We start from the raw sequence: 26,352 nt of genomic DNA, 5'->3' as shown, positions 1-26,352 counted from the left end.
GGAGCTGAAGTAAAGTTGGACAGAAATCTAAAATATCTTTCTCAGGCTTCCTCTTTAATAGTCTTTTCAATTGGGAAAAGTTGGGAGAAAGATTTCCAGTCACCATCAGGAAAAGTGGGTAACCCTCAGGAGAAAGTCTTTTCCCAACTTCTCTCTTCAGCTTCTTAAGACAGAGAGAGGCCAACTCCTCTACCAACCAGAGTCTTCTCCTTCTCCAGATTCCCCTCTCCTGGGGCCCCTCCCCCATTGAGGTGATCAGTTTCACACACTCTTTAATCTGTCACTTTTCTTATGTGCCAACCTCTGTCACAGAAGGAAGGAAGCAATGAAGAAAGGAAGGAAGGAGGGAAAGGAGGGAAGGAAGGAAGGAACTATTTATTCTAAGTTTGGAAAGGGTAGTATATTATAATGCTCAAGGAGAGGGATCAAAATAAAGTAATTTTGATAGTATGTAGAGAACTCATATTAATTTTTAAAGGGAGCTATCAGCCCTTGAGGGATATAGGAACTTGACTGGAATAACATTCAGGCTAATGACATCAATAATTAAGAAATCTTTGTTCGATGCTTATAAAGGGAAATGAATGTCTGATTTTTACTTTCAAGTAGAACATAAAAGATAGTTGAAGGAAAAATGATTCTCTTTTTTAAAAAGTCATAAAGTTAAAGAACTACAACTTAAGATAAATGCCATGCCAAAACATAATGTTGCCATGTTTCTCTAGACTGACAATGCTTTCTGCATAATTGCTATTTAATACTTGTTTTCTAAATTTTTGCATGAGGATTTTCCATAAATGTGCCAAAGTAGTTCCATACTCTGAGAGAATGTATATGCACACAGGCAAAAGGGTATTTTACACTATATACATTTATATTTGTTCAATGAAATTCATGACATCGCAAATATTTGAACATTTATGAGGAAGGGCAAAGATTATATTTATGATATAATCATGGGCATGTTTAAACATAGGCCAATCCAGTGTATTCCCAGATGATAAACTAAATCTATCCTGTGGGATTATCCTGTCATTGAAGACAGCTTGGAATGATAAAAACCAGAGCATGTAAAGCATGTTAATTTTTCTCGAAATCTTTATAAATTACAGAAAGAATAAATGACATAGCAGAATGTAAGAAATTGCCACTGGAATCCCAGCTCTAGAGTTTAGGTTCTAAAATGTAGTATGTTGTATAATTGCCATCTTTTATTTTAAGTAAGGATAAATACAATAATAGTGAAAAACTTTTATAAGTGGCAGTATGCAAAAGACAGGGACTCATGAGTGTGCATAGCCAGAGTCTGTGTTTCAGAGAGTGAGGAGTGAATTGATTTTAATGTCAACTACTTTAGCTACATCTTTAACTTGCAGCCTTACTCCCCGTTCAGCCCCAATGCTTATTGGGTCCTTCAATACTCATTTGCAAATATAGCTTTAAATTAGCTGTGGCCAGGGTTTAAATAATAAAGGGTTAGGCGTGGGAATAGCTTCCAACATGGAAAGGAGCACCAAATTAGAACTGAAGAGATCTAGGTTTTCTTCTAGGCTTTGCTTAGACAGAATGATGTAAAGCTGAGATGTCAAACATGGAATATACATGCATTGACACTCCCAAGGGCAGCTGTAACCAGATTAAAATGTAATTGGAAAATATTTAACAAAGTAAATACAAATACAATAGAACATAGATTATATTATATATTTAAAACTAAATCAATTTGTGGCCTGTGGGGATCTTTATGTATGGTTTAGTGGCCTCCATTTCTATTTAAGGTTGACACTACTGGTTTAAAGAGTGCTTGGAGAAACCTGGATTTGAATCCTGCCTCTGACATGCATTACTTACAACAGTAGTTCTTAACCTAAAGATTATGAATTTTTAAAAATATTGTGAAAAAAGAAGCTAGGTGGCATAGTAGATAGAATTCCAGGCCTGGAGTTGGAAGGACCTGGGTTCAAATCTGACCTCAAACACTTCTTAGCTGTGTGTTGGGCAAGTCATTTAACCCTGTTTGTCTAGCCCTTGACCTCTTGTCTTATAAAAAATAAAAGACAGAAAATAAGTGTTGAAAAATATTGTGATAACTATACTTCAGGACAATTTATTTCCTTTGTATTTCATCTTATATATAATAATAATAATCTCTAGTGTTTATATGGCCCTTTAAAGTCTGAAAAGCACTTTACAAATATTATCTCATTTGATCCTCATAAAGACCCTGTAAAATAGGCACTTTTGTTACTGCCATTCTATAGATGAGGAAGCTGAGTCAAAAAGAAGTAAAAATCACTTTCCCAGTGACACACAGCTAAGAAGTGTCTGAAGTTGGATTTGAATTCAGGTATTCTTGACTCCAAGTCTAACACTCCATCTATGGTACCATCTAGCCATATTTAAAAACATTGTTCTGAGAAGGTTGCCATAGGCCTCACCAGACTGTGAAAGTGGTCTGTCACATAAGAAGTTCTGAGCTGTGTAAATATATGGAAACTCACTTAACATTCCTCGGTCTTCCTTTTCTGTAAAATAAGAATAACATTATATCTATAATCCTTACCTCACTGGACTGTTGTAAAGATAAAATAATGTTTAAGAAATGTTTTTCCAACCATAAAACACTATATAAATGTCAATTATTGTTATTAACTAGCTGTATTACATTTGTCAAGTCACTTAGGTACCAATTGTCTCATCTGTTAAAGAAAACTGGATCACATGATTTCTAAGGATCCTCCAAGCTCTTAAGTTCTGTACTAGGTTTGCTGACAATCATAATATTGGATGTTTGAAACATCAAAAATTAGGAAGAAATATGTTTGTTAGATTTGTCATTCAATTGTTGCTTCCAGTTCACCAATCCTGACAATCACGTGCCATCCCTTTCCTCTCCCATCTGCTCTGCCAGTAACATTCAGGGATTGCATTTGGCTTGATGAAGTATTTTCAATTCATAGAAATTAAGGAAGAGTCACAGAGCTTGCAGAGGAAAATATTTTTGCAAAATAAACCTGTGAATCTTACATTTCAAGTGTTATTTTAATGGATTTCCAAAGTGTCGCTTTATCCACAGGAATAGCAAGCAACTGCCTGACCTTAATTTTCATCTTCCTAAAGTAACAAATATTATGTAAGGCCTCACATGAAACTAAGCACAATATAAACCAAATAAACTAGCTTTTAAAAGGAAGACATATGGAATGCAGAGGAAAGCGTATGATTTTTCACTTCTTTATTTGGGATTTTGGCTTTATATGATTATTCACTTACAAAAATGAACAATATGGGAATATATTTTGCATGGTAATACAGATATAACCCAGATCTAATTGTTTGCCAGCTGGAGTAGATGAACGGAGGAAGGGAGACAATTTGTATCATATAACTTTGGAAAATGTATGTGGAAATTTGTTATTACATGTAATTGGTAAAACAAAAAAAATTTTAACTGATTTTTTTAAAACAGGGACAATGACCATTCACATTTAGGTAACTCTTTAAGGTTTACAAAGTATTTTCTCTCTCAATGAATTTGTTGGAGAGGAGGAAAGTAGTGCAGGAATTAACACTCTCATTTTATAAATGAGAAGATGGACTTTAAAAAGATAAGGAACCCCACACCTCCAAGTGCTGCAGTAGGGCTTCAAACCCATTTCTTCCATCTCCAAATTCCTTGCTCTTTCCACTACACTAGTTCATTGCCTAACTCTAATAAATGAAAGCATCATTGATTCAAGCCAGGATGTAATTCTATACATATAAAATTGGCCAAGGAACAATAAATGGTCCTTCACTCTATATGATGTGATTTTTTTCAAATATTTTATTTTTCCCCATTTACATGAAAAACAATTTTACCATTCTTTTTAAAAAAATTTTTAATTTTTTAATTTAATTTAAATTAATTTAAATTAAATTAACTAAATTAAAAAAAATTTTAAATTTTAAAATAAAGTTTAAAGTTCTCTCCCTCCTTCCCACCTTTCCTTCTGCACTCCCTCCACTCTCTCTCCACTCTCTGACACCAGAAGCAATCTAATATAGATTTTTTTGCATACAATCAAGGAAAGCATTTTTCCACATTGTTATTTTATGAAAGAAATCTCAAATTAAAAAAAGAAATAGAAATAAAGTGAAATGTATGTTTCAGTCTATATTCAGATGCCATGAGTTTTTTTTTCTTAAAGGGCAGTTGGTTTATTTTTCAACATAAGTCTCTGAGATTGTCTTGGATCAGTGCATTGCAATTGTTGTTCATCAAAAACTATTGCTGTCACTGTTCACAATTTTCTTCTGAAGCGTTTTTTTAGATTATAGTTCAGAAACTATAATCTCCTTTGCCTTTCACTTTTATGAAGCGAAACCTATATTTATGCATTTATTCCTATCGCATTCCCAGATCACAGCTCATAGCATACTCAGAGACCATGTAGAACACTCAATACATGTATGAGAGGATATCATGAGAATACATACATGAAAACATCATGGGGGACATTTGTGAAATGATGCAAACGAATCTTTGTACTCACAGAATAGTAAAGCTGTCTTTAGGAATCATGTGGGCCAAGCCCCCTCATCAATGCAGAAGAAACCTGGAGGTGTCCAAGGACTTGCCTAAGGTCACATAGCAAGTCAGTAATAGAACAGACTAGAACTAGGGTTTCTTGAGGCCCACCCCAGTCTCTACACCACCTCAATCTTTGAAATAGATACATTATTCCTATAGCAGTCCCTGATCCACCTGTCTATTAATCAAATTTTTAAAAAAAGAAAGAAAGAATACTGGCATTGTGTAACTTTTTGGTGAACCCATGTTCCTTTTTGATTCCTAGTAATCACCAAGTTTCCCCTCCTAAATAATCACATATTATCATTAATAACTTGCTCTGAGATTGTCCTAGGGATTAATGTCATACTCATTGAGAGGCAGATTTAAGAAATTAATCAAATTGTACATATAATCCTCTTTAGAATATTAAAATTCCTTTCTCTGACTTTTATTCTTTCTCCCACAAAGACGAAAATAATTGTAGCCATAACTGCTACTAGTCTTCAGTTCTGTGGTGGATTTCTTTTTCCCTCTTCTTATAATTCATGTTATTGAATTTTGTTCACTGGGAGAAACGAAAGTTATGTTGAGAATTTGAAAATTTTGTTAAAGGAAGAATGCATTCACAACAACAAATGGAAGAAAATTATCAGTCTTGCCATTTGAATTAGAGATACTAATATTTCCTTCAACCAAATCTGTGGTAGCAACTTGTAAGAAGCTCAAAGACTAATTTTAACTCATCTAATTATTTGACAGCCAATTTTTCCCCCTTTGGTCAAAGTAGATAATCTAGAAGTAAAAGGATTGGACTTCGGCATAATTAAATTTTATTTTGTAGGAACTTGTGAGATTTAATGTGCTTAAAGTGTTTTTATTTTAATCCAAGATTTAGTGTTGGTTTGGTGATATGCCCAGTATTTCTCAGTGGATTCATTAAGCACTTTGACATAATGTATATATGCATGAATGTATCTGAAAGTTAACCAAACATAAGAGACAGTACTACAAGACTGTAAGGCTGTCTTAATTATTTTTAATTTATTAGGCCTAGAAGGTGTTTGTGTAGTTTTGAGAGCAATTAATGAAAGCCCAAAAGGTTTGTAAAATGTATATCATAAAAATCTCAATTTTACTATTTTACCATAACTTTCCATTCAATTTCTATTGTATATGTAATGCCATTTTATGATTTCAATCTTTTAAATAAGTGGAGATAGTTTTCTGTTCTTAGAAAATAGATAGAAGCTAATTGATCCAATCTGCCACATCTTAAGAGAATAAAAGCTAGCATTTATGTAATGCCTTGAGGTTTACAAAGCTCTGAACATGTGTTATCTCATTTGATCCTCATAATCCTAAGAAAAACACCTGCAGACATCCCAACATCTGCTCTTATACTTTTTAATAGACCATTACATCTGACTCTTTTTATTTTGATTATGATAATTCTCTTATTGATAGAATATTTTTATGCAGGAAAGGCAAATGAAATCTTAAAAATGAGAATTTGTGAAATTATATAATGTTATTCGCTGTGAAGTTTTATAAAAATATATTTCATTCAAATGCTTACCAGCATCAGAAGTGGAAGCATTTGGAGCTGGACAGACTCTGTAAAAACTAAGGAAAACGCAACAAGAAATGCCATTTTTCTCTGATTTTTAAAGCTTTCCCTTTCTCCTCTATACACATGAATGTTAATGTGGCATTTTAAGAAGGCAGAATGAAAACCTGACTTATTCAAACTAATTGGTAGGGCTAATTTTTACAGAGTTAAAAGAAGTACAGTTTTAATATCTTTAGTTATATAAAGTAATTGTAGCTAGTTTACCAGAGTATAGCCTACCAAATTCTGTGAAGGAATGGATATAATGTATTTGAATATTTCCTAATTAGGTAACTAAATGTTATAAGTAAACAAACACTGTAAAGTGTTTGAAGGGTTGGGGAATCCTCCTATTAAGTTTTAAAACCTCACGGAAATCTTGTTTCTATGCTCATTTTGTTCAGCCAGCCCTTTCTTGGCCATTAGTATGAAAGTAAACTTCAGCCTGTACAATACCACAAATTCTACATGCCTGGAATCAAAATTAAGGTGGTTTTAACTGTGGTTGTATCATTTGTTTGTTACTGAATCAGATGGAATAGAGGAAATTATTATGTAAGAGAGAGTGGGTCCTTATTCCAAAGGTTTCTTCCTCATTTTGACTTTGGCTACTTCCATGACACCATTATTTGACATACTATGTTATGCCTTCTAGCATAATATGGTCTGCACGCAGTAAAATAGTATGCAAAATGTTGTCACTTTGCATGCAAACCTCAACACGTTTAAAATTAATGAGCAGATGCCATCTTTGATTAAACCATAACATTTTTAAAGGAAAGAGCAAAGGATTTATGATTATTATTCAAAAAAAGAAAATGTATTATAATTTTAGACTTGCAATTTAAAAGTCATGAACTTGGTAAAGCCAAATCCACAGATGTGTGTAGAGTATAATCCAACCAAGTCAGCCTTCAATCCCCAGTCATGGGGAGATAGACATCAAAGTTTCTGTTTAATATGTTATCAGGGAGAGCATGTGGTGTGCAGTTTGTTTGACATTTCTGATGACAGTACCTCCAGTGCCTGAACCACCCGAAGCAGTTTTGAAGCTTTTGTAATCTCGCTGACCTTAAGAATGGCAAAGCAAGGCATGTGCTCCCCAAGGGATCCTGAATGGGTAACCGAAGAAGGGAAGCTGTTTGAGAAATAAGCAAGAAAAAAAACAAAACACAACCCTGCTCTTCCTCAGCTTGGCAATGCAAAGTTGTATTTTATCTGCTTAATTTTTTTTACAACAATCTATAATATAAGTTATTATTAGTGTTGTTGTTGTTATTGGAGGCTATTTTGCCCCCGAAGCATAACCCCTCAGCCCACCAGAGTAAAAGAAAAATAATGCTCTTGTAATAAATAGAGTCAAGCAAAACAAATTCCCATATTAGCCATGTGAAATGCATATATCTATGTATACGTATGTGTGTTTCTCATTCTATACTAAGTCTTTCATCCCTCTATCAGGAAGTGACTATCATGTTTTCATCACTGATCCTTTTGGAATCCAGGTTGGTTATTATATTAATTAGAGTTCTTGTGAGCAAAGGCTATTGAATATGAATGTGCCATGGCCAACTTCTTGCCATCTAGGGTCTTGATAATGGTTCTGCTTTTAAGTGATAAATCAACATCCATTACACTAGTCTTAAGCAATCATCCCCTGCATAAAATTATACAGGTTGGTTCTGGATTTAGGGTCTGTGGACTTTTATACCAGGCATACAAATATAACCAGTTTAGGGCAAGTGGATTCTAGACACTTTTGAACACATCCTAAGTATCTTCACTGATAAGGATAAACACATGGGTGGATAGAATTCCTTTGGTGAAAGGGGCCATACTTAATGGACTCAAGAAATCATAATAGCTGTTTCTGTCTGCATGTTTCCCTCCCACGTCTCAGGAAAGGAACTCAGTTTAATCAGATGCATCCACTGTTGTTGTTAAATTGCGTATTGGCTAAAGAATCTGACCTTTCCAGGTCTTATAGTTTTATCTCTTATTTCTTGTCATGAATTTTATTTCTTTTTCTTAAACATGCCCCTAATTTATAAGGCAATTCATAGACCAATATTACTACTCTGCTTTCTAATGTGGGCTTAGTGTAGAGAAACCATCTACATGTTAGCTTAAATATTTATCTTAAATCTTAAATATTTTAAAGGTGATAAAGTGACCTTTGTCAGTTTAAATTCATGCAAGGAATTATTGCAAATGGCAAAATAGCGGGAAAAGTGTTTCCTTTGTAAATTAGACTGTGAAATCTGCTGAATACACAAGAGACTTTAAGAACCCTTAATATATACAACAGACACATTTTTTCAAGAGTTCTGAATATCTTTAAGAATCTTAAGAATTTAAGAATAATTTAAGAATTGAGAATCCAGACAGCTAGATGGCTCAGTAGATAGAGAATCAGGCCAGGAGATGGGAGGTCCTGAGTTAAACTCTGGCCTGATACTTCCTAGTTGCGTAACCCTGGACAAGTCATTTAACCCCCATTTACCTAGCCCTTACCACTCTTCTGTGTTGGGACCAATACTTAGTATTGATTCTAAGACAGAAGATGAGAGTTTAAATTTTCTTCTAACTTTTTTTAATTAAAAAAAATTTTTAGTGTTTAGTGAATATTATACTAGGTGAGAGAAGTTAATACAATTTATAGCTTTTTTAAAAAAAATTGAATACATAAAAACTAAAGCATATATTGTACTTATCTATTCATCTGTATTATTTAATTGTAGGAAACCATAAAGTTCAGCCCTGGACAGCAGTGACAAATCAAGCTTTAGATGTTGCATGGAGAACTGTAAAAGGACCAGTGAGGTTGGGTATATCATTTCTTGCTGCCACTCTCTGCTATTTCAGCAGCCTATATTTATATTTAGGACATCGTTTAAAATGGTATGTTCTTTTGCCATTTCCTCCATTTTAAAAATGCCTCTTTTTGAACTAAATACTTTTTTATAAATCATCATTTGACATTACTATCTTTTTAACATTTCAGGTGGAGTGGATACCTGCAGAGAAAATTCAAAAGTAAATATTCTCCTTTTGGTCTCTATTATTCCTGACATGGAAGGGAGGTATGAGGAAGGAAGTTGAGGGAAAAAGAAAAAGGAAATTAACAGCTTTTATGTTCAATTTGGTCTAGAGAACCTCAGTGTGGAGGCAGAAGTTGATCTCCTTGGTTATTGTGCAAGAGAATGGAAAGGAGAAACAAGTCGAGCCAAGCTGATGAGGAAGGTATTGCTATTTTTTAAAAGCATTTATTTTTAAAAGCAGGGAAAAAGAAAATTCCATCCAACTTCTATTAATGTGAAGCCCAATTAGTTCCAAAGAGTACATGCAAGTGATTGCTATTTTGTTCATTAAAACTTCATGAATATTTCTCTGTCAACTCAAACCCAACACATTCTACTTAGTTTTGTTGCTGTTAAAAAGAACTTATTTTAATTAGGTTTCATAATTTAGGAAATTCTAGTGTTACAGCTGTTTTCCAAATTCATTATAATTTGGTGAACTCTTTTTAAGCACTTACTAGTTACTGGGGCCACTATGCCAAAACAAAAACCTACCCCCTAGGCTATTGTAGTCTACTAGAAGGTAATACCATGTATGAACAGAGAAGTACATAAAAAGTAATTTCTGAAGGGAGAAGGAGTTAGAAGTGATCAAGAAAGGCCTCTTTTAGTTAGGATCCATCCACCAAGCATACTTGAAAGAAATCTGGGATTTTATAAGGTGGGGGTGAGCAGGAAGTGCATTTCAGGCCTAGAGACCAGCTGAGCAAAGGTAAAAAGGAAAATCGAGAAAATAGAGTCTTGTTATAAAGAGAGAGAGATTAATATTAAATAGTTAGACGACCTCCTTCCTTACTCCAATAGACCATAAGGTTCTTGCAGAGAGATTCCATCATTTTTATCTTTGTATCTTCAACTTTTAGTACATAAACCTATCAGGTGCTGAACCAATGATATTTTTTTTTCATCTAATTTCATTTCTGACCCCTGAAATGGGCCCTTTTCAGTTTTACTTAAGTGCTAAAGAATGTGTATATAATCCCTAACACAAAGTTATTGCAAACAAAGAATCTTAGCTGCTGGGGTTTTGTGAAGCAAATTTCTTATAATATCTAAAAATAAGAGAAGAAAAAGGCTTTCTGTCTTCAATCATTTAGAAAGTAAATCCTTTTGTCTTTGATGTACTTGAATATAAATAATGTATAGTGATAATCATAGGTCTTTGGTAAGGGAAATTGAGTTAATGAGGAATAAATATTCGAAGTGATTATGCGGCAGCATATCCCAGAACAGATTTTTTTTTTAATATATAAGAGAATGAAGCATTTGGGTGTTTGGGATAAAAGGTGTCCTACTGACTGGTTAAGCCATTGAAAATATTTGTTTTGCTTTCAAAATTGACATAATTATCACCCAAAAATGACCCTCTCCCTTCTGGGCAGAACACTTCAGTGTAGCATTGGCATCTATAAGGGTCTCCTCACCTCAAGATGAAACTAGCAATTTTAGCAAGATTACCTAGATGCTATTTAGCAGTCCCATAACATGGAGAGCATATGTGGTCCTTTTATAATGGGTGGACTTTCCTTGATTGGGGCAGAAAGAAGACCTAGAAGAAAGTTTCCATTCTGCTTTACAACTGTTTTTAACATTTTCATTTCTACCTACCAAGCCAATTTTCATTATAGTTGTTTTAAGTTTTCTTTCTCATCTTCAGGAATTATATTCCTCCTTGCTTCGGCTCAACTCACTTAAATGTAACATTGGTAATTATTGTACTATGCTCACCTGGTTTTGCTCTAAACATTTCCCGAGTCACTGCAAGTACACCTGGGTGGCCACCAAATATTTACTAAAAGTTCTCAGTATTATTTCTAGATTGTACTTCATGGTCCCTGCTGTCTAGGTACTAGTTCTAGTATTGAATCATTGTGTACTTTTGTAAACTTGTGTAAATGAAATGCTTGGAAAATAATATGCCTTCACATTGAAATGTGAACTAATACAAATGTGAATCAATAATTTGTTGCTGTTTTTAAAGTTTTTCCACTTGTCTTTGAAGTTCTATAGTTTTTCTATTTCCTTTCTTTAGATGCTTCCCCTTCAAAAATACCAAAAAACCCACCATATTTTTTTTTCTGCTTTAATAGGCTTATGAGGAACTCTTTTGTCATCATCATGTTAAATGCATTCGCCAAGTCAAAGGAGATAACTATGATGCATTAAGATCAGTCCTATTTCAGATATTCAGCCAAGGCCTCTCACTTCCATCTTGGATGAAAGAAAAAGATATTGTAAAGGTATGGTGTCATGTATTAAGGCTAGAACATGCTTCTAGTATAATCCTATTCAATATAGCTTCATTTTAATTAACCATACTTTTTTTTTAATGACCAGAGAATGAAAAAATCCTTAGATACCACTTAATCCATCACTTGGACTCTTATGTAGAACTGTATTCAAACCATTCCAGAAAGATACTATTTAGACTTTTCCTTAAAATTCACAATAAGATAGTTCATTCTTTTCATGTAAAGTATTCTATTTCTTACATTGCTTATAATGAGAACATTTTTCTCAAGACATGATCTAAATTCTTCTTACTGAGAATTTGTTTTAAAAAGGTGTCCCTTTGATATAGTACCCATTTATTTTGCTGACCTAAGATTAAGATATTTAAGAGCATAGAAGATATGAAGAGATTCACAGTGTACTACAAACATATTATAAATTACTCATTTAAGTTACTTTGAGTTTTAAAATTGCTTAGTTATGATGAATCATTCCTAAAAGCACATACCTTTTGTTAAAGATACTTTAATGAAAATGATTGGATCTGTTGACTATGCATTTTTGTTTGATACATTTGAATTGTCAGGACTTTAATATTTTAAAATAAGAATGTGCCTTGCATAAAGTTATTAAACTTTTTTAAAATAATGTTTTACTCACAACCTTGGTTAAGAGCCAATCATTAAATTTGGGGGAAGGATTTGGGCAAAATACTAATTATTTCATAGCTTTTATGCTTTTCTTTTCAAGCTTCCTGAAAAGCTTCTCTTTTCTCAAGGATGTAATTGGATTCAACAATATAGCTTTGGCCCTGAGAAATATACAGGTCCAAATGTGTTTGGGAAATTACGTAAATGTGTGGAAATATTAAAGACTCAGGTAAGTACTTGGAGACAAGCTAGAAAGAGGAAAATACATTCAGATCAGTTTCCCTTCTATCATCACTTTCATTGTCTTGGTTCCTGACTTCAGGCATATTAGTTAGTATTGCATTTAAAGAAGTAGAGAAGTTTCCTCCATCCATTGCTATCTTACTGTCCAGATTTATATCTCTTCCTACTAGAAAGTGGTAGATACCTGCAAGATTTTACTACTTCCACAGAAGCTGAACATATCTCTTCCCTCCTGCATAGTGACAAGAAATAGCCTTCTACTACTATTCCTGTATTTCCTCCCTTCCTTTTTGGTAGCTGAGAGCAGCACAGAGGCTATGTATAATCAGAGCATTTTCTGTTCTGGGAGGCCTTGAGAACATAATGCAGCTGAACCAGTCTTAATTCTGCTCTAATTCAGAGGTGAAAAAAACCTGAATTGCACCCTTTTTTCAGTAGCTCTAATTGAAAAACTAGCCTACCTTACAGGGAGGAGAGAATATATATAACTAAGTATTGTGTGACCCATGAGTACAGTGGCCATTTTTTCCCAACCTCAAATTGGGATATATTGTCTAGAAAAGGACATTTTTTTTTGGTAAAACATCAATTAGCTTGACATTTGGACAGTAACATAAAATATAGGCTGTATCAGAATCCATAAAGCTATGATAACCCCACAAACTGTAGTGAGAAGGGCTGGTTCTATTTCCATTAGTCAAAATCAAGGTTATACGTCAGATGAAATTTATTTCCCTCCCATTCTACCCTCCTACTACTCTGTTATAGCTATGTAACTTGCCTATCATATATATATAGCCTTTATTTAATTTTAGACTTCAGAATTAGATGAAAACATAGAAATTACCATTCGTACCCGCTCATTTTCAAGAGGTAGAAACATCAGGGCCTAATGTTCCAACTAGATAATTTGTCCAAGTAATTAGTAGTAGTGTGGAATTTAACTGTGATTTTCAGGAAATTACGTCCCCACAACTTTGGTCTGGCTCCTTAGAGATACCAATAAAAAAATTTAATCCAAGTGCAGAATGGCAAGAGAAGATTGGGCTCCAAGGCAAGTTGGTAAAGGAACCTGGAGGAGGCAGAATATTTCTTATTAGATAGACTTTTGGTTCCCTCAAATCTTAGTTCCTATGCCACTAACAACCTTCCTTTTCCCTAGAACTTATCCTAATCATAGTCCATTTACCCTCCAGTGCATCCAACTCTGGACAGTAAGTGACAATAAAATTTATGAGGCAACATGCAGTGATTTGAGAATGTGATTTCATTGAGACTTTCCCCTTCCATTGAATACTGGTAAAAAAAAAAAGAAAGAAAACTATTAGACCACTAGAATCCTAACATTCTTTTCATAGCAGTGGACAGTATTTTGTTAACTGAGTTGTTTTATGAACCAAACCTAAGTGATCTGAGGACATAGACTTACACTGTAAACTCCTTAAAGTCAGAATCTGTTTAGCTTGTTGAGTACAACACTTGGCACAGTACCATAATGTAGTCTGGCAATATTTAAGGACTGTGGACAGTAGTCCCATCTTTCTTGGACTGATTATAACCCTTCTGAAGCTTATTTTTTTATTTCCCTTTTAGTGGACAGAGTTTAGTGGTATTAAGGACCAGCACAAGAGAGGGAACATGTGTAACAGCCTTTTTTCTGATGAGAGTCTGGAATATAAGCTTTATGAAGCTTTAAAATTCATCATGTTATATCAAGTCATCGAAGTATATGAACAAGTGAAGAGTGAAAAGGCCATTCCTGGTCCTTATCGCCTCCTGTTTTCCAGGGAAACGTCCTCCGATCCTTTAAGTTTCATGATGAATCACCTGAATTTTATAGGTGATACATGTGGATTACAACAGGTAAATGTCAAACAATAAGTGTCCGACAGAGGAAGGCATTGGTTTCATGATGTATAGAGATTATTCCTATCACCCTTTGGTTAAGGCAAATTCTGGGTGCTTCCTCCTAATTCTGGGCTTACGCAAAGCCTTATATATAGTGCTATAAATAATTAGATTACTTCATTAAAATGTTTTCTTCCACTGGGGCAGAAGGGTAGGAATTTGAAAATATAGTACATTTGTGACCTTTCCCTCATTTTTCTCCCAGATTGACATGTTGATTCTTGGACACTCTCTGAAAGTCAAGATAAAAGTATTTAGACTGTCTAAATTTAATACCAAGGACTTTCAAGTCTACTATCCAGAGGAACGCCACAGGGAATGGCCTGAGATCTGCCTTCTGACTGAAAATGACCGCCACTACCATATTCCTGTCTTTCAAGTGTAAGATGGAATTGGTACTATTGCCTACAATAGCAATGAACATGCTTAAAATAAATTATTGCATGAAAACCAAAGCTTTTATCTGACTACTGAAGGAACTGAACCTTTTTTCCGTCTTCTGGAGTTATAGGCCTGCTGTGATGGAATAAGGCCCTTGTTGTTCTTTCGGGTATGTGGTTTCTTCAAAAATGACTGAGAATTGAGATTTATCTGTTTGTTTTTATCTAGTTCATGATGGATTTGGTTGTTTAAAATATCTTTGAATGGCACAGAAGGTTAACAAAAATGTACCTATAGTTAATCTAGAAAAACTGGCCTTTTCAAAGTCTATAACCTTGAAGTTATTGGGATATTGTTATTCCTAAAGTAAGCAAAATAAAATACCTATTCAGGAATCTTTCCATATGCTGATTATGGGTTGATAAGGCCTTAGCATGAACATCATCACCTCCATCCATCAAGAAGCTTCATGGTACTTTGGTTTTCTAGAGCCACCTGCTTGACTTTTTAAAAGGAAAAAAAAAGAGTAAACAAATGGGGAAACTACTTTTATGCTATGTTGTATGAATTGTTTTAGGTGATTTTCAACTTTTGTGGCTAGTTCTGATTGGTTTAATATTATGTGTGCAAAAATGAATGTTCCTATTAAATATTCCATAGTTTAAAGCAAACAGGATACAAATACTGTACTGTTCCTGAAATGTCAGGCTGTTTCAAGCTTTTATGCATCGTATGCATTTTTAATATGGAATTACATGCTCTCTGATGTTTCTCTTTGTATTTAATGCTATTTTCAATGACAGCATTTTTCTCTGTCATCTATATCAAATGTCATCAATGTTACATTCAAAGAAATGTAAATTTGTAAAGTTAAAGTTTCTTACCAAATATTTGCTACTTCAAAGTTGTTTAGTTAAGGGTAGGCATAAGGACTCAGTCAATTTATTCCTTCTAAGATACAGTAAGGAATAGCTACTATGAGATGTGAGGAAAAGGGTATATTAACAAGTGCTATGGTTCATAAAAATCATTCCTAGGCTTTAAAAATTCTTCATATGATATTTTTATAAATTAAGACTCATGAGAAATATCTCATAAGTTTTTGTCTCCAATTGTACTTCATTTGTTTACTAGCTTGGCAATAGAGAATTGAGGTCAAGAGGATTTGTATTCTTTGTATTCTGTATAATCTAGCTCGATACATGGAATCCATGGGATTTGCTTCTATTTTATATTAATTATGTGATCTCTAAGGCCCCCTCCATCACTGAAATTCAGTGATTCTAACTAATAAATTTTTAAGTGCTTCCTGTTGGAAAACAGCAATTTTGACGTAGGTACTACTGTGATGTAATTGGCTGAATTCCTATACTAAACCCTTAAGAAATTGGCTGAGACAGTGATTCATTGACAGCTCTCTGGTATATCCACTTGGCAACACTACTAATTGCTAGAAAGGAATGGCCACATTCTGTTGATGTTTTAAAACCAGGATTTCAAAATTCCTAAGTTACTCCTTAGCTTAGACAGTCCTTACTTTCATCAGTGATTGCAGCATCTACATACTACTGAAAAGGCAAAACCTTATCACAGAGATCAGCATATCTTATTCTAAATGAGGCACCGAAAATGGATTTTATTGGTATAGCATCAGGGAATTGCTTCTGGGTCCACAGGGACCCAGGTGCTCTCTGTCGCCTAGGAGCCCATCTGCTCTAAAGCCAAGCACAAGCACTGAACTCTATTCAGCTTTAGGTGAGTCTGACCTCTAATCCTAAGGGAGTTATGCTCTCTTTTTTTCTAACTACTTAACTCTGTACCATAGTGCCCTGGGGATAAAGTGTAGAAAGCTTAAGTTTAGGCTAACGTCTAGGATTTTTCCAAAAGAGGGAGTTTAAAGGGTACTAAATGTATAATATGAATCAGAATAGGATAAGTATTTATTTTCTCTACACAAAAGGAATGCTAACACAAGATACTCACCAATGTATATTTGACAAGACAAATTTAAACCAGAATTCAGTCATTAATTTTAACAGTATTATAATCTGCTGGAATGGTGGCATTTTTCAGTTTATCAGAACATAAAGAAGTTTTCAGGATTGATGATTAAGCATTTTACATTTCACTCACCTCTGCAGGGTACAAATAATTCCCCAGTGCAGGCTTTAACCAATATTCACATTTGCATGGTCATTTTCTGACATCAGTCAGCTCTGCTTCCTGGACCAAGCAAGCATCTCCAGACCTCAGGAATTGACAAGGTCACCTGTAAACCTGAGTATATTCACATCAAGGCTGATAGTCTATCATCTGCTCAGGAAAGGAAACACAAATTAGAAAAGGGAGAGAGGGAAATGGATATAAATTCCTATAGCCTAGCCCACATTTCACATGGTAGTGGTAGGGTGTTAGAGTGAACACTGCATTTCTTTCCCTTTACCCCACCACAGAGAATATGGAGACAAAAGCTTACTACTTGCCATAAAGAATATGTGATGCAAAACATATTAAACTAGAAACTGTCTCTGTTTCAAATTGATTTAGCACTCATTCCCCCTGCCATGGTCCTAGGGTAAAAAAAGGACCAAGGGACATCCAACTAAAATACCACCTGATTAGAAAAAACCCATAAGTCTCCAGCTGACTGACTAGAACCAGGAAAGGCAACTCTAAGCATACTCCATAGATTAGCTCCTAGGATTGTGGAATGGAGTAAACCTGGCAAAACTGAAAATATACCCCACTGTCTCTCCTTTCCTCCCCTGTGTATCTATTCCCTGGATATTCAGGATGTCAAGAGTAAAAATCCTGGAAGAACATTCCCCTCTACTAATAGAACCTGTCAGATAGATTCTGTAACTGGGCACCATTAATTGTCACTTTCTTTTGTGTTTGCATCTAAGTTGCCATCTTGGCCACTACACCTTTTACATTCATTCATGGGGAGAACCACTACTGATGCTACACATCCTCCTAGACATGGCCCTGGAGGCAATGAATACATTGAAGACTTGTTTGGCATTTTCCATCCCTCTTTGGCCTCAGTTTCCTTATCTGTAAAATGTAGGAGTTAGACTTGATGATTTCCAAAATGTTTTCCATCTCTAAATTTTTGATCCTAATATTTTGGCTCATATTTGGATTTGGAGAGACAATCTTGAGATGGAATTGAGGGGGTGGCATCCAAGGGTTCTGAAAGTTTGAAATATCAGGTACTAACTAAATGACCTATTATGTGGTTGAATATATTTGGGAAAGCCAAAACATCAAAAATTAAAGTCTTGTCTTTGATATGTAATTAATAAACCCAGTTAACTAGATTTAGTTAATGAGGAATGATTTGTTAACTCTGTTGCAACTGAATATGAATTAGGGGAAAACTTCAACCTTCTGTATAATGACATCTGAATGTCTTTCACACTTGTTTTAAGAGTATATAAGATTTTATATATAAAATATAAAGCTATCTTTAATCTTGGGCTTGCATATTCTTATATGGGTAAGAATTTCTGTGAATACAAATTCAATAGATTCTTTCTGCTCCAGGGCATGTTTAATTTTCTAATTAGTATCCAGATTCATTTTATCATCCACACTCTATGAATTCACTACTTATAATATGGATGTAGCCTTCTTTGAGCTACAACATGACAAAAAGTTAGACAAAAAAAATTGGCTGGAGAGATAACATGGCATTGTTGATATGACTAAAAAACCTGGGTTCACATCCCACCTCTGATTCTTTTTTTTAAAAAAACCCTTACCTCCTGTCTTGGAATCAATACTGTGTATTGGTTCCAAGGCAAGAAGAGTGGTAAGGGCTAGGCAATGGGGGTTAAGTGACTTGCCCAGGGTCACATAGCATAGTGTCTGAGGAACCTAGGACCTCCCATCTCTAGGCCTGGCTTTCAATCCACTGAGCCACCCAGCTGTCCTCTCATTTAATCTTTTAGTTTCAGTTTGCTCATCTGTGAAATGGGAATAATAATGCTTTTGCTATCTAGCTCATAGAGTTATGAGGTTCAAATGAGACATCTGTAAAGTATTTAAGAAATCTTAAAGTACTATAATAAATGTCAGTTATTATTAATAATATCTAATTCCAATTCCAAAAGCCAGTCAACATGGCCTCTTACATCCTCTGCCACCTAACACTCCACTTGGCTAATTCAGATTAAGACTGATATTCTTGAACCAAATCAAATCCCCAAACCCATGCCTCTTGCACAGTGTCAGATGCCTGAATTGGACTTCTAGGTATTTTTATGGAGTGGATGAAAGATTCTGCATCCTATCCTAGGCCAGACCTTTGCTTTCCTACACTACACTAGAGTAGTAGGATTAAAGGCAACATGATATAGGTCAGGAAAGGACAAAGGCTGCACAGTCTCTTCTTTGTTTCTGTCCCTGTCAGTTCCAACATTTTACTTTCTAATAAATTGGCTCAGTTGATCAAAGAGCGTCATTTCTGCTCTTGAGCCCTAGAAGCTAATATATTTTTAAAAAGAAGTTTGTGTTGCTTGGTACCAAGTTGTAGAGATGTGCTTACTAGGAATACTTTCATAACAGGTTAGATAGTGAGTGATTCCCTTATGCTAAGTGTTATAATGGATAGAGCCGTGGACCTGGAATCAGGAAGATCTAAACCAGAGGTTCTCAACCTTTCTAATGCTGTGACCCCACAATACAATTCCTCATGTTGCAATGACCCCAAACCAAAAAATTATTTTGGTGGCTACTTCAAAACTGTAATTTTGCTATAGTTATGATTCAGAATGTAAATACCTGATATGCATTATGTATTCTCATTGCTACAAATCAAACATAAAACAATATTTAATTATATGTTGAGAAATATTAATCCAGCAGGAGGCAGCCTGAGCCCTGGGGCGGGAGAGGTAAGTCCTGCCTGGGGAGGGGTCCGCAGATGCTGCCTTCTTCCTGTCATCTCCCTCCAGCTCGAGCTGAGGTTTCACTTTGCTGGGGTTACTCGGCTCCGTTATCCGCTCCAGGACTCGTTCTTAACCCCTCCAGAGCCAGCGCCTGGGTGCTCTCTCTGGGTCTCTGTTTGAGTCCAGTCTCTAGGCAACAGGGTAAATCCATTGCCCTTCATAGGGGGATGGCTGCTGATAGGTAACTAATATTGGTACAATGTGCGGGCAGCAGGGTCCCCATTCTTTCCAAGATCTTGCTGTTAAGTAGCCCGATTTCTCAGTGGCTACAGCCATCAGAAATATGTATTTTCCGATGGTTTTAGGCGACCCCAGTGTTTTGGTCATTCGACCCCCACCGGGGTCGTGACCCACATGTTGAGAACCACTGATCTAGACTCAAATGGAGCTTCAGACAATTGTTAATTACGTTCTTCATCTGTCTTCCTTGTTTTCCTCAACCAGAAAGTGGGGGTAATAATATTATCTACCTCACAGAGTTTTTGTGAGGATCAAATGAGAGAATATTTGTAAAGTCCTTGGCATATAGCGATTAATACATTTTTGATCCCTTCCCCCATCCCCTTCTTACATTTATCAAATGCCAGAATTAGGTCTGAAATACAGAGGACCACATTCTTTCAACTATACCATGTGGTTATCTTTCTAGGCTGCCATCTTTATCACTCTATAGCACTGAACCTTCTTCCTTCATCTCTTTTCTTTAGTATGTTACTAGCCCTGCCTATCACGATGCCTACCTTGCATTAGGCATTTTTATAAATAACTAGTGATAGAAGGAAACCTCCCTAGTGTGGGATGCTAGATTTAGAGCAGGGACCTGAGGAGGCAGAGTCCACCCCCCCCCTCCTTTATCTTACAATTATAGAAGACAGGTGGAGGTTAAGAGACTTGCCACAGTTGCACAGCTAGTAAGTATCTGAAATCGGATTTGAACTGAAGACTCCTTTGCTCCAAGCCAGTTCTCTATCCATTGTACCACTTGTTAAATGTCTTTTTGAGACACCCTTTTATCATTTGTTAAATATATTGCTACAATTATTGTATGATAAATTATCCTGGAACCAAAAGATTTGTAACTTGGTCACATACACTAAAGAAAATATCATTTTGTGTGTCTTGCAACATTAAATGAGGCTTGGAATGGTTACCTAAAATTATTCTTTTAATTTTTTAAAATATCTGCTATAAATAAGGGGTTAGGTGGCACATACGGTGCCAGGCCTGGAGTCAGAAATCTTCCTGGGTTCAAATCTGGTCTCAGAATTACTAGCTATGTGACCCTGGGCAAGTCATTTAACCCTATTTGCCTCAGTTTCTCATCTGTAAAATGAGTTGAACAAGCCACTCCAGCATCTTTGCCAAGAAAATCTTAAATGGCACCACCAAGAGTCGGACATGATGGAAAAATGAATTGAGCAACAATATAAATAAACATCCATCCTGATCCTTATATCGAAAGGGCTATAAAAGCCATTAAAGTACAGATAATCTTTTATTTACAACAGTGATGTGCTCTTGAGAAGCATGTTGTAATTTGAAACTTAAAAATATATTTCCAGTGAAATAAAAAGAATTTATCACTATCTATTCTATGAGGTAGTTTGTCCATGACTAATTTGTAATTATGCAATACTTATAAACATGAAACATTAAAAAATACATATTTCGTGACACAGATTTATAAAGGTATATTATGAAAGGTGGCAGAGAGATATTAAGAAGCAATTCTAGGGGGCAGATAGGTGATTCAGTGGATTGAGGGCCAGGCCTAGAAACAGAAGGTCCTGAGTTCAAATGTGACCTTAAATACTTCCTAGCCGTATGACTCTGGGCAAGTCACATAATCACCATTGCCTAGCCCTTACTGCTCTTTTGCTTTAGAATTATTACTCAATTGTGATTTTAAGATGGAAGACAAGTTGTTCGGTTTTTTTTTTTTTTAAGAAGCAATACTAGACTATTTTAGGGTGCTGTTTTTAAGTGAAAAATGTCCTATACAATTTCTTATTAAATATGTCCATGAACATTTCTGAACAAATGCAATTAATCAGAGCAGTCCTTATCTTAGGGATTCTCAAGAATTTCCTGAGATGAAGTACTCCCCAATATTTCACAGATCGGCTAGGTCTTTGGCATGCTTTCCTGACTCAAGAAAAAATTTTAGGAAATAGCTTTCAAATAAGTCCAGGCCAGGCTGATGGAGAGCAAAGAAAAACAGAAAGCCCAGTATGGATGTGGACTACAAGATCAAAAAGAGCATGAGCTTTCCTGGATATAGTTTTTACTATATCCAGGCGTGTGATCAGGGACAGGGAACTTGGCACCCAACTTCTCTTGAGCAATAGGGAGGAAGAAAGAGGGGTGGCTGCAGGGAAGGGTTTCTTTTCCTGCTTTTCCTGCATGCTTGACCACCTACACCATCCCCCCCATACCCCGAGGTGAATTGGGGCCAGCTTCATGGACAGGGAATGATCCTCAGCTCTGCCACAGTCAGAGAGCTGCCCTCAGACTGGCTTATCACCTCAGTGTAGGATTTTATAGGCAAATGGCGGTGTGGCTCTTAAAAGACAAGATGGTAAGACAGGACAGAACAGATATGGCATTTTAAAGGCTATCTTAGTTCATTAGAACTTTCTTTTTCAGGTCCTGAGAAAAAAAAGCCAGTATAGGGTTTTATTTATTTTATTTTTGTTTGTTTGTTTGTTTGTTTTACTACTGTTCAGATCTGAGTTCTTATTAGCTGAATGACTCTGGATGAGTCACTTAACCTGCCTTAGCCTCAATCTTCGCATCTGTAAAATGAGAGATTTGGACTAAAGAGCCTCCAAGGTCTTTGCCAACTCTTAATCTTTGATGCATGATCTAAGTTAGAATATGAATTATTTTTTTAGGTCAAGGCTATTTTGGATAGACTCTGCATTCAAGGCTCTCCATAGGAGCAGTAACTATGTTCACCATTGTATTATGATCTTTGATTTCCTCACTTTAAAGCCTCTGCCCTCAAAAACAAATCAGTCATCCAATAAACATTTACCAAGCACTTAATATACCAAGTACTGTGCCAAGCACTGAGATACAAAGAGAGGCAAGCACATCCTTGCCCTCAGGGAGCTTACATTTTATTGAGGGAGATAACACAAGGAATCCTAACATTATTTGCTTTTTTAAACCCTTACCTTCCCCCTTAGAATCAATAATATGCATTGGTTCCAAGGCTAGACAATGGGGGTTAAGTGACTTACCCAGGGTGACCCAGCTAGAAAGTGTCTGAAGCCAGATTTGGACCCAGGACCTCCTGGCACTCTATCCACTGAGCCACTGAGCTACCCCCCATCCCAAACATAGAAAGGAAAAGCTGGACACTGGTTGGGGCATGAAAATATTGAAAGACTGAACAATGATACCTGTAAAACCCAGTGGAATTGTTTTTCAGCTCTGGGAGAGGCTACAGAGGAGGGAAAGAACATGAATCACGGAACCATGGAAAAATATCCTAAATTACTTAATTAAATAAAAATGAAAAAAAAGGAAAGATTTTCTATTGAATATTTTTATTATATTTATATTATATATGAATATTTATATATTATAAAACACAAGATGAGACAAATGGAGTCACCACCTGGACTGCCTGGTTTGAAATACTTTTTAGTGCCTTATTGATTGAGCTTTGATGACCCATTTGGCCTCTGCTATTCCTTGGCCCCAGACATCACACAGATAATATGTATAAAAATATATGCACACATACATATGTAGGAATACATGTATGTACACATGTGTACATAGACATATTCTATATATGCATGCATGTACGCATGTGTAATGGAACACTAAGCAATGACACTGAACTTATTTGGGGGAAAGCAATAGCGACATACAGGAAACGTTCAATGGAACTGAGATCGAGTTGTGAAAAAATGATAACTTTAAGAAAAAACAGTTTTAATGGTCTTAGTAAGGGCAGGAATCGCCTCTTCCCTTAGTGAAAGTTGTAGAGTGGATCTTCAACTCTTAGTGGTTGGAGGATGGAGGAGTTGTTCTACATTGGATAAGATCCAGGAGAATTACACTAGGAGCAGACTTTCTCTCAAGAGCATGTGCTTAGGAAAGGGAGGCTGAATGGAGAGCAGATGGGATAAAGGACTAGGCTTAGAGTTTGAGAAAGCTCAGGATATCTCTGGACAGCTGGGACCGGGGAAACAAACCAACACACAGAAACGTCCAAAACATGACTTCCAGTAGAGTGAGTGAGCGGCTCTTGAAGGGGAATCCTCATGACTCCAGAGCGAAGCAGATTTGGGGCAGCCTCTTGGGAAGTCAGCAGATGCACATGTGAGAGTCACCACTAAGGAAACAGGGGAAATTGATGTTTCTTTTATTGACTGATGTTTTGAGAGATCGCCTACTCACCCTGGGAGATTTCTACGCCATTCCCACTTGCTGGAAGTGAACGATGTAGATCCACATATTTATTTATGGGGCAAAGAATGACTTTACTGTAATCATTTTCTTGTTGTTATATTTTTTTCCTCTCTTAGTTACTCTTGCTGTTTCTTCCACATGGTCTGGAAGTTTCATATTGTTCAGGATAGGGGCTCAGATCACAATTTCTTTTCTTTTTTTTAAACCCTTACCTTCTGTCTTAGAATCAATACTGTGTCATGGTTCTAAGGCAGAAGAGCAGTAAGGGCTAGGCATTGGGAGGTCAAGTGACTTGCTCAGGGTCACACAGCTGGGAAGTGGCTGAGGTCAGATTTGAACCCAGGACCTCCTATCTCTGGGCCTGACTCTCAATACACTGAGTGACCCTGCTGCCCCCCAGATTACAATTTCTATAAATGATTACTCAAGAGAACCACAATGAACTTTTGGTAGCAAGGGGTTCCAGTGCTGTTTGAGACCTGTGTGTGCTCATATCATGGGAAGTTGCCAAGATTTTTTAAAAAATCATTTCAGTGGTCTAAAATCATTCCTTTTGGATTTGTGTTTTTGTTGTTTAATTTTAAAATTTTAAAATAATTGATATATGTATATTACAATGTTTTAAAAATTCTGGGGAGAGGGGGCAACTGTGTAGATCAGTGGATTGAGAGCCAGGCCTAGAGATGAGAGGTCCTAGGTTCAAATCTGGCCTCACACAATTCCCAGCTGTGTGACTCTGGGTAAGTCACTTAACTCCCATTTCCTAGCCCTTATTGCTCTTCTGCCTTGGAACCAATACACAGTATTGATTCCAAGATGGAAGGTAAGGGTTAAAAAAATTTTTTTAAACCTCTGTGGTTCAGTGGATTGGGAGCTAGGCCTAGAGATGGGAGGTCCTGGGTTCAAATTTGACCTCAGACACATCCTAGCTCTATGACCCCAGGCAAGTCACCTAACTCCCATTGCCCAGTCCTTACCATTCTTCTGCCTTAGAACCAATACATGATATCAATTCTAAGATAGAAGGTAAGAGTTTTTAAAACATGTTTGTAAAGTTATTTAAGGGAGATTTCAGAGAAGTCAGAAGTTTTCAGTGTTGGTGGGTATGACTCATAAAAACTATTGTGAAAATTCGTGTAAACATCAGAGTAGAAATGCTTTTGCTAATTTAATAGCCTCTGAGTCCAGTTATTCCAAGCATATATATGGTATGCTGCTAATTCCATTCTCCATGTAGAAGAGGTTGGGCATACTCTTTAGAACATGAGCAAACATCCTATAATTGTTTCCAGTTCACTTGCTCGGTGATGAGGAAGAACCTTGTTGATTGGCTGCCTCCACTTCTCTGGAACTGGACATGCGTTCCCTGTCTCTTGGTTTGCCTTCTTCTGGAGATAACTAATTCATGCCTGATACATCCAGTAAGAGAAAAGACAATAATGGAGGAGGAGGACCCCAATCGGAAGCAAGAATGTGTGGCTTCATTTCTCTAACTGAGCATTTATTATTTTGTTTTAGGGAAGTGAGATCGGAGATGGTGCCTATGTCCCTGTGAGTTCTGAAAGGTCAGGGGAGTATGTCCTCCAAGGAATGAGAGTCTAAAAGTTAAGTCCATGCCAGATGTTGCAGGTAACTCGGCATTTACTGCAGCATCCTGAGGATTATCCAGGGCCAATTAACACTAGGAGCCATCAAGCAGTAGCAATACTGATGCTTTGGACATGAACTTGATGGGAGCAAGTAGAAACTATGCTAACTAATCCATGATCCCCAGAGTTGAAAGTAGGAGAGAGAAGGATATTCTCCAAAGGACTGGAAAAGAACATTTTTTTCTTTCTCCTTTGCCACATTTTTGAGGTAAATATGCCTTTGTAAAAGTTAGCTGATGTCCATTGGTTAAGTGGAACTGGTGTGCTTGGTATTAGCTGTTAAGAGTGAGGAGACCACATTAAAACAGAAGCTTGAGCCAATGACATTAGAGAAGATACCCCAACTCCTAAAGGATACCCCTAGAACCATAAGGCGGGGATGTAGCTAAACTTGCTCTAGAATACTGAGTTCCCAGGTTGGTTGCTGAATTGGTGTCCTTTGTAATCAAAAAGAACCAAAATGACATCACTGGTGACATCTTTTGACTAAAGCATAAAATGGATTTAGTAGAGTCAGAGTTGCACAAAGTTGTCAAGTCTCACTCTCACTTACCAGAGCCATGAAAGTCCAATGGCAAGACAAAAGGCAAGATGACTGCTGGCTTAGGATGCAGTGGATGACCTTGATTCTTTGAGCTCTAACCAAGCTCTAGGCACTCACT

The 26,352-nt window shown here is 36.2% G+C and overlaps 1 protein-coding gene across 1 annotated transcript in view; it reads left to right on the top strand.

Moving 5' to 3' along the window:
• OTULINL (OTU deubiquitinase with linear linkage specificity like) overlaps positions 1 to 21,203 on the top strand; it is a 48,026-nt gene extending 26,823 nt beyond the window's left edge. The window contains exons 2-8 of the mRNA XM_007486829.3: positions 8,906 to 9,065; positions 9,169 to 9,200; positions 9,316 to 9,407; positions 11,335 to 11,484; positions 12,227 to 12,355; positions 13,963 to 14,232; positions 14,483 to 21,203. Of these exons, the coding sequence (XP_007486891.1) occupies positions 8,906 to 9,065; positions 9,169 to 9,200; positions 9,316 to 9,407; positions 11,335 to 11,484; positions 12,227 to 12,355; positions 13,963 to 14,232; positions 14,483 to 14,662 (1,013 nt within the window). The 3' untranslated portion in view covers positions 14,663 to 21,203. The remainder of the gene's footprint in view (positions 1 to 8,905; positions 9,066 to 9,168; positions 9,201 to 9,315; positions 9,408 to 11,334; positions 11,485 to 12,226; positions 12,356 to 13,962; positions 14,233 to 14,482) is intronic.
• The last annotated feature ends 5,149 nt before the right edge of the window (positions 21,204 to 26,352 follow it).

Source organism: Monodelphis domestica, chromosome 3 (genome assembly GCF_027887165.1).
Source record: "Monodelphis domestica isolate mMonDom1 chromosome 3, mMonDom1.pri, whole genome shotgun sequence".
NCBI lineage: Eukaryota > Metazoa > Chordata > Mammalia > Didelphimorphia > Didelphidae > Monodelphis > Monodelphis domestica.
Note: the sequence above shows the minus strand (reverse complement) of the source record. Positions and strands in the feature narration are given on the sequence as shown.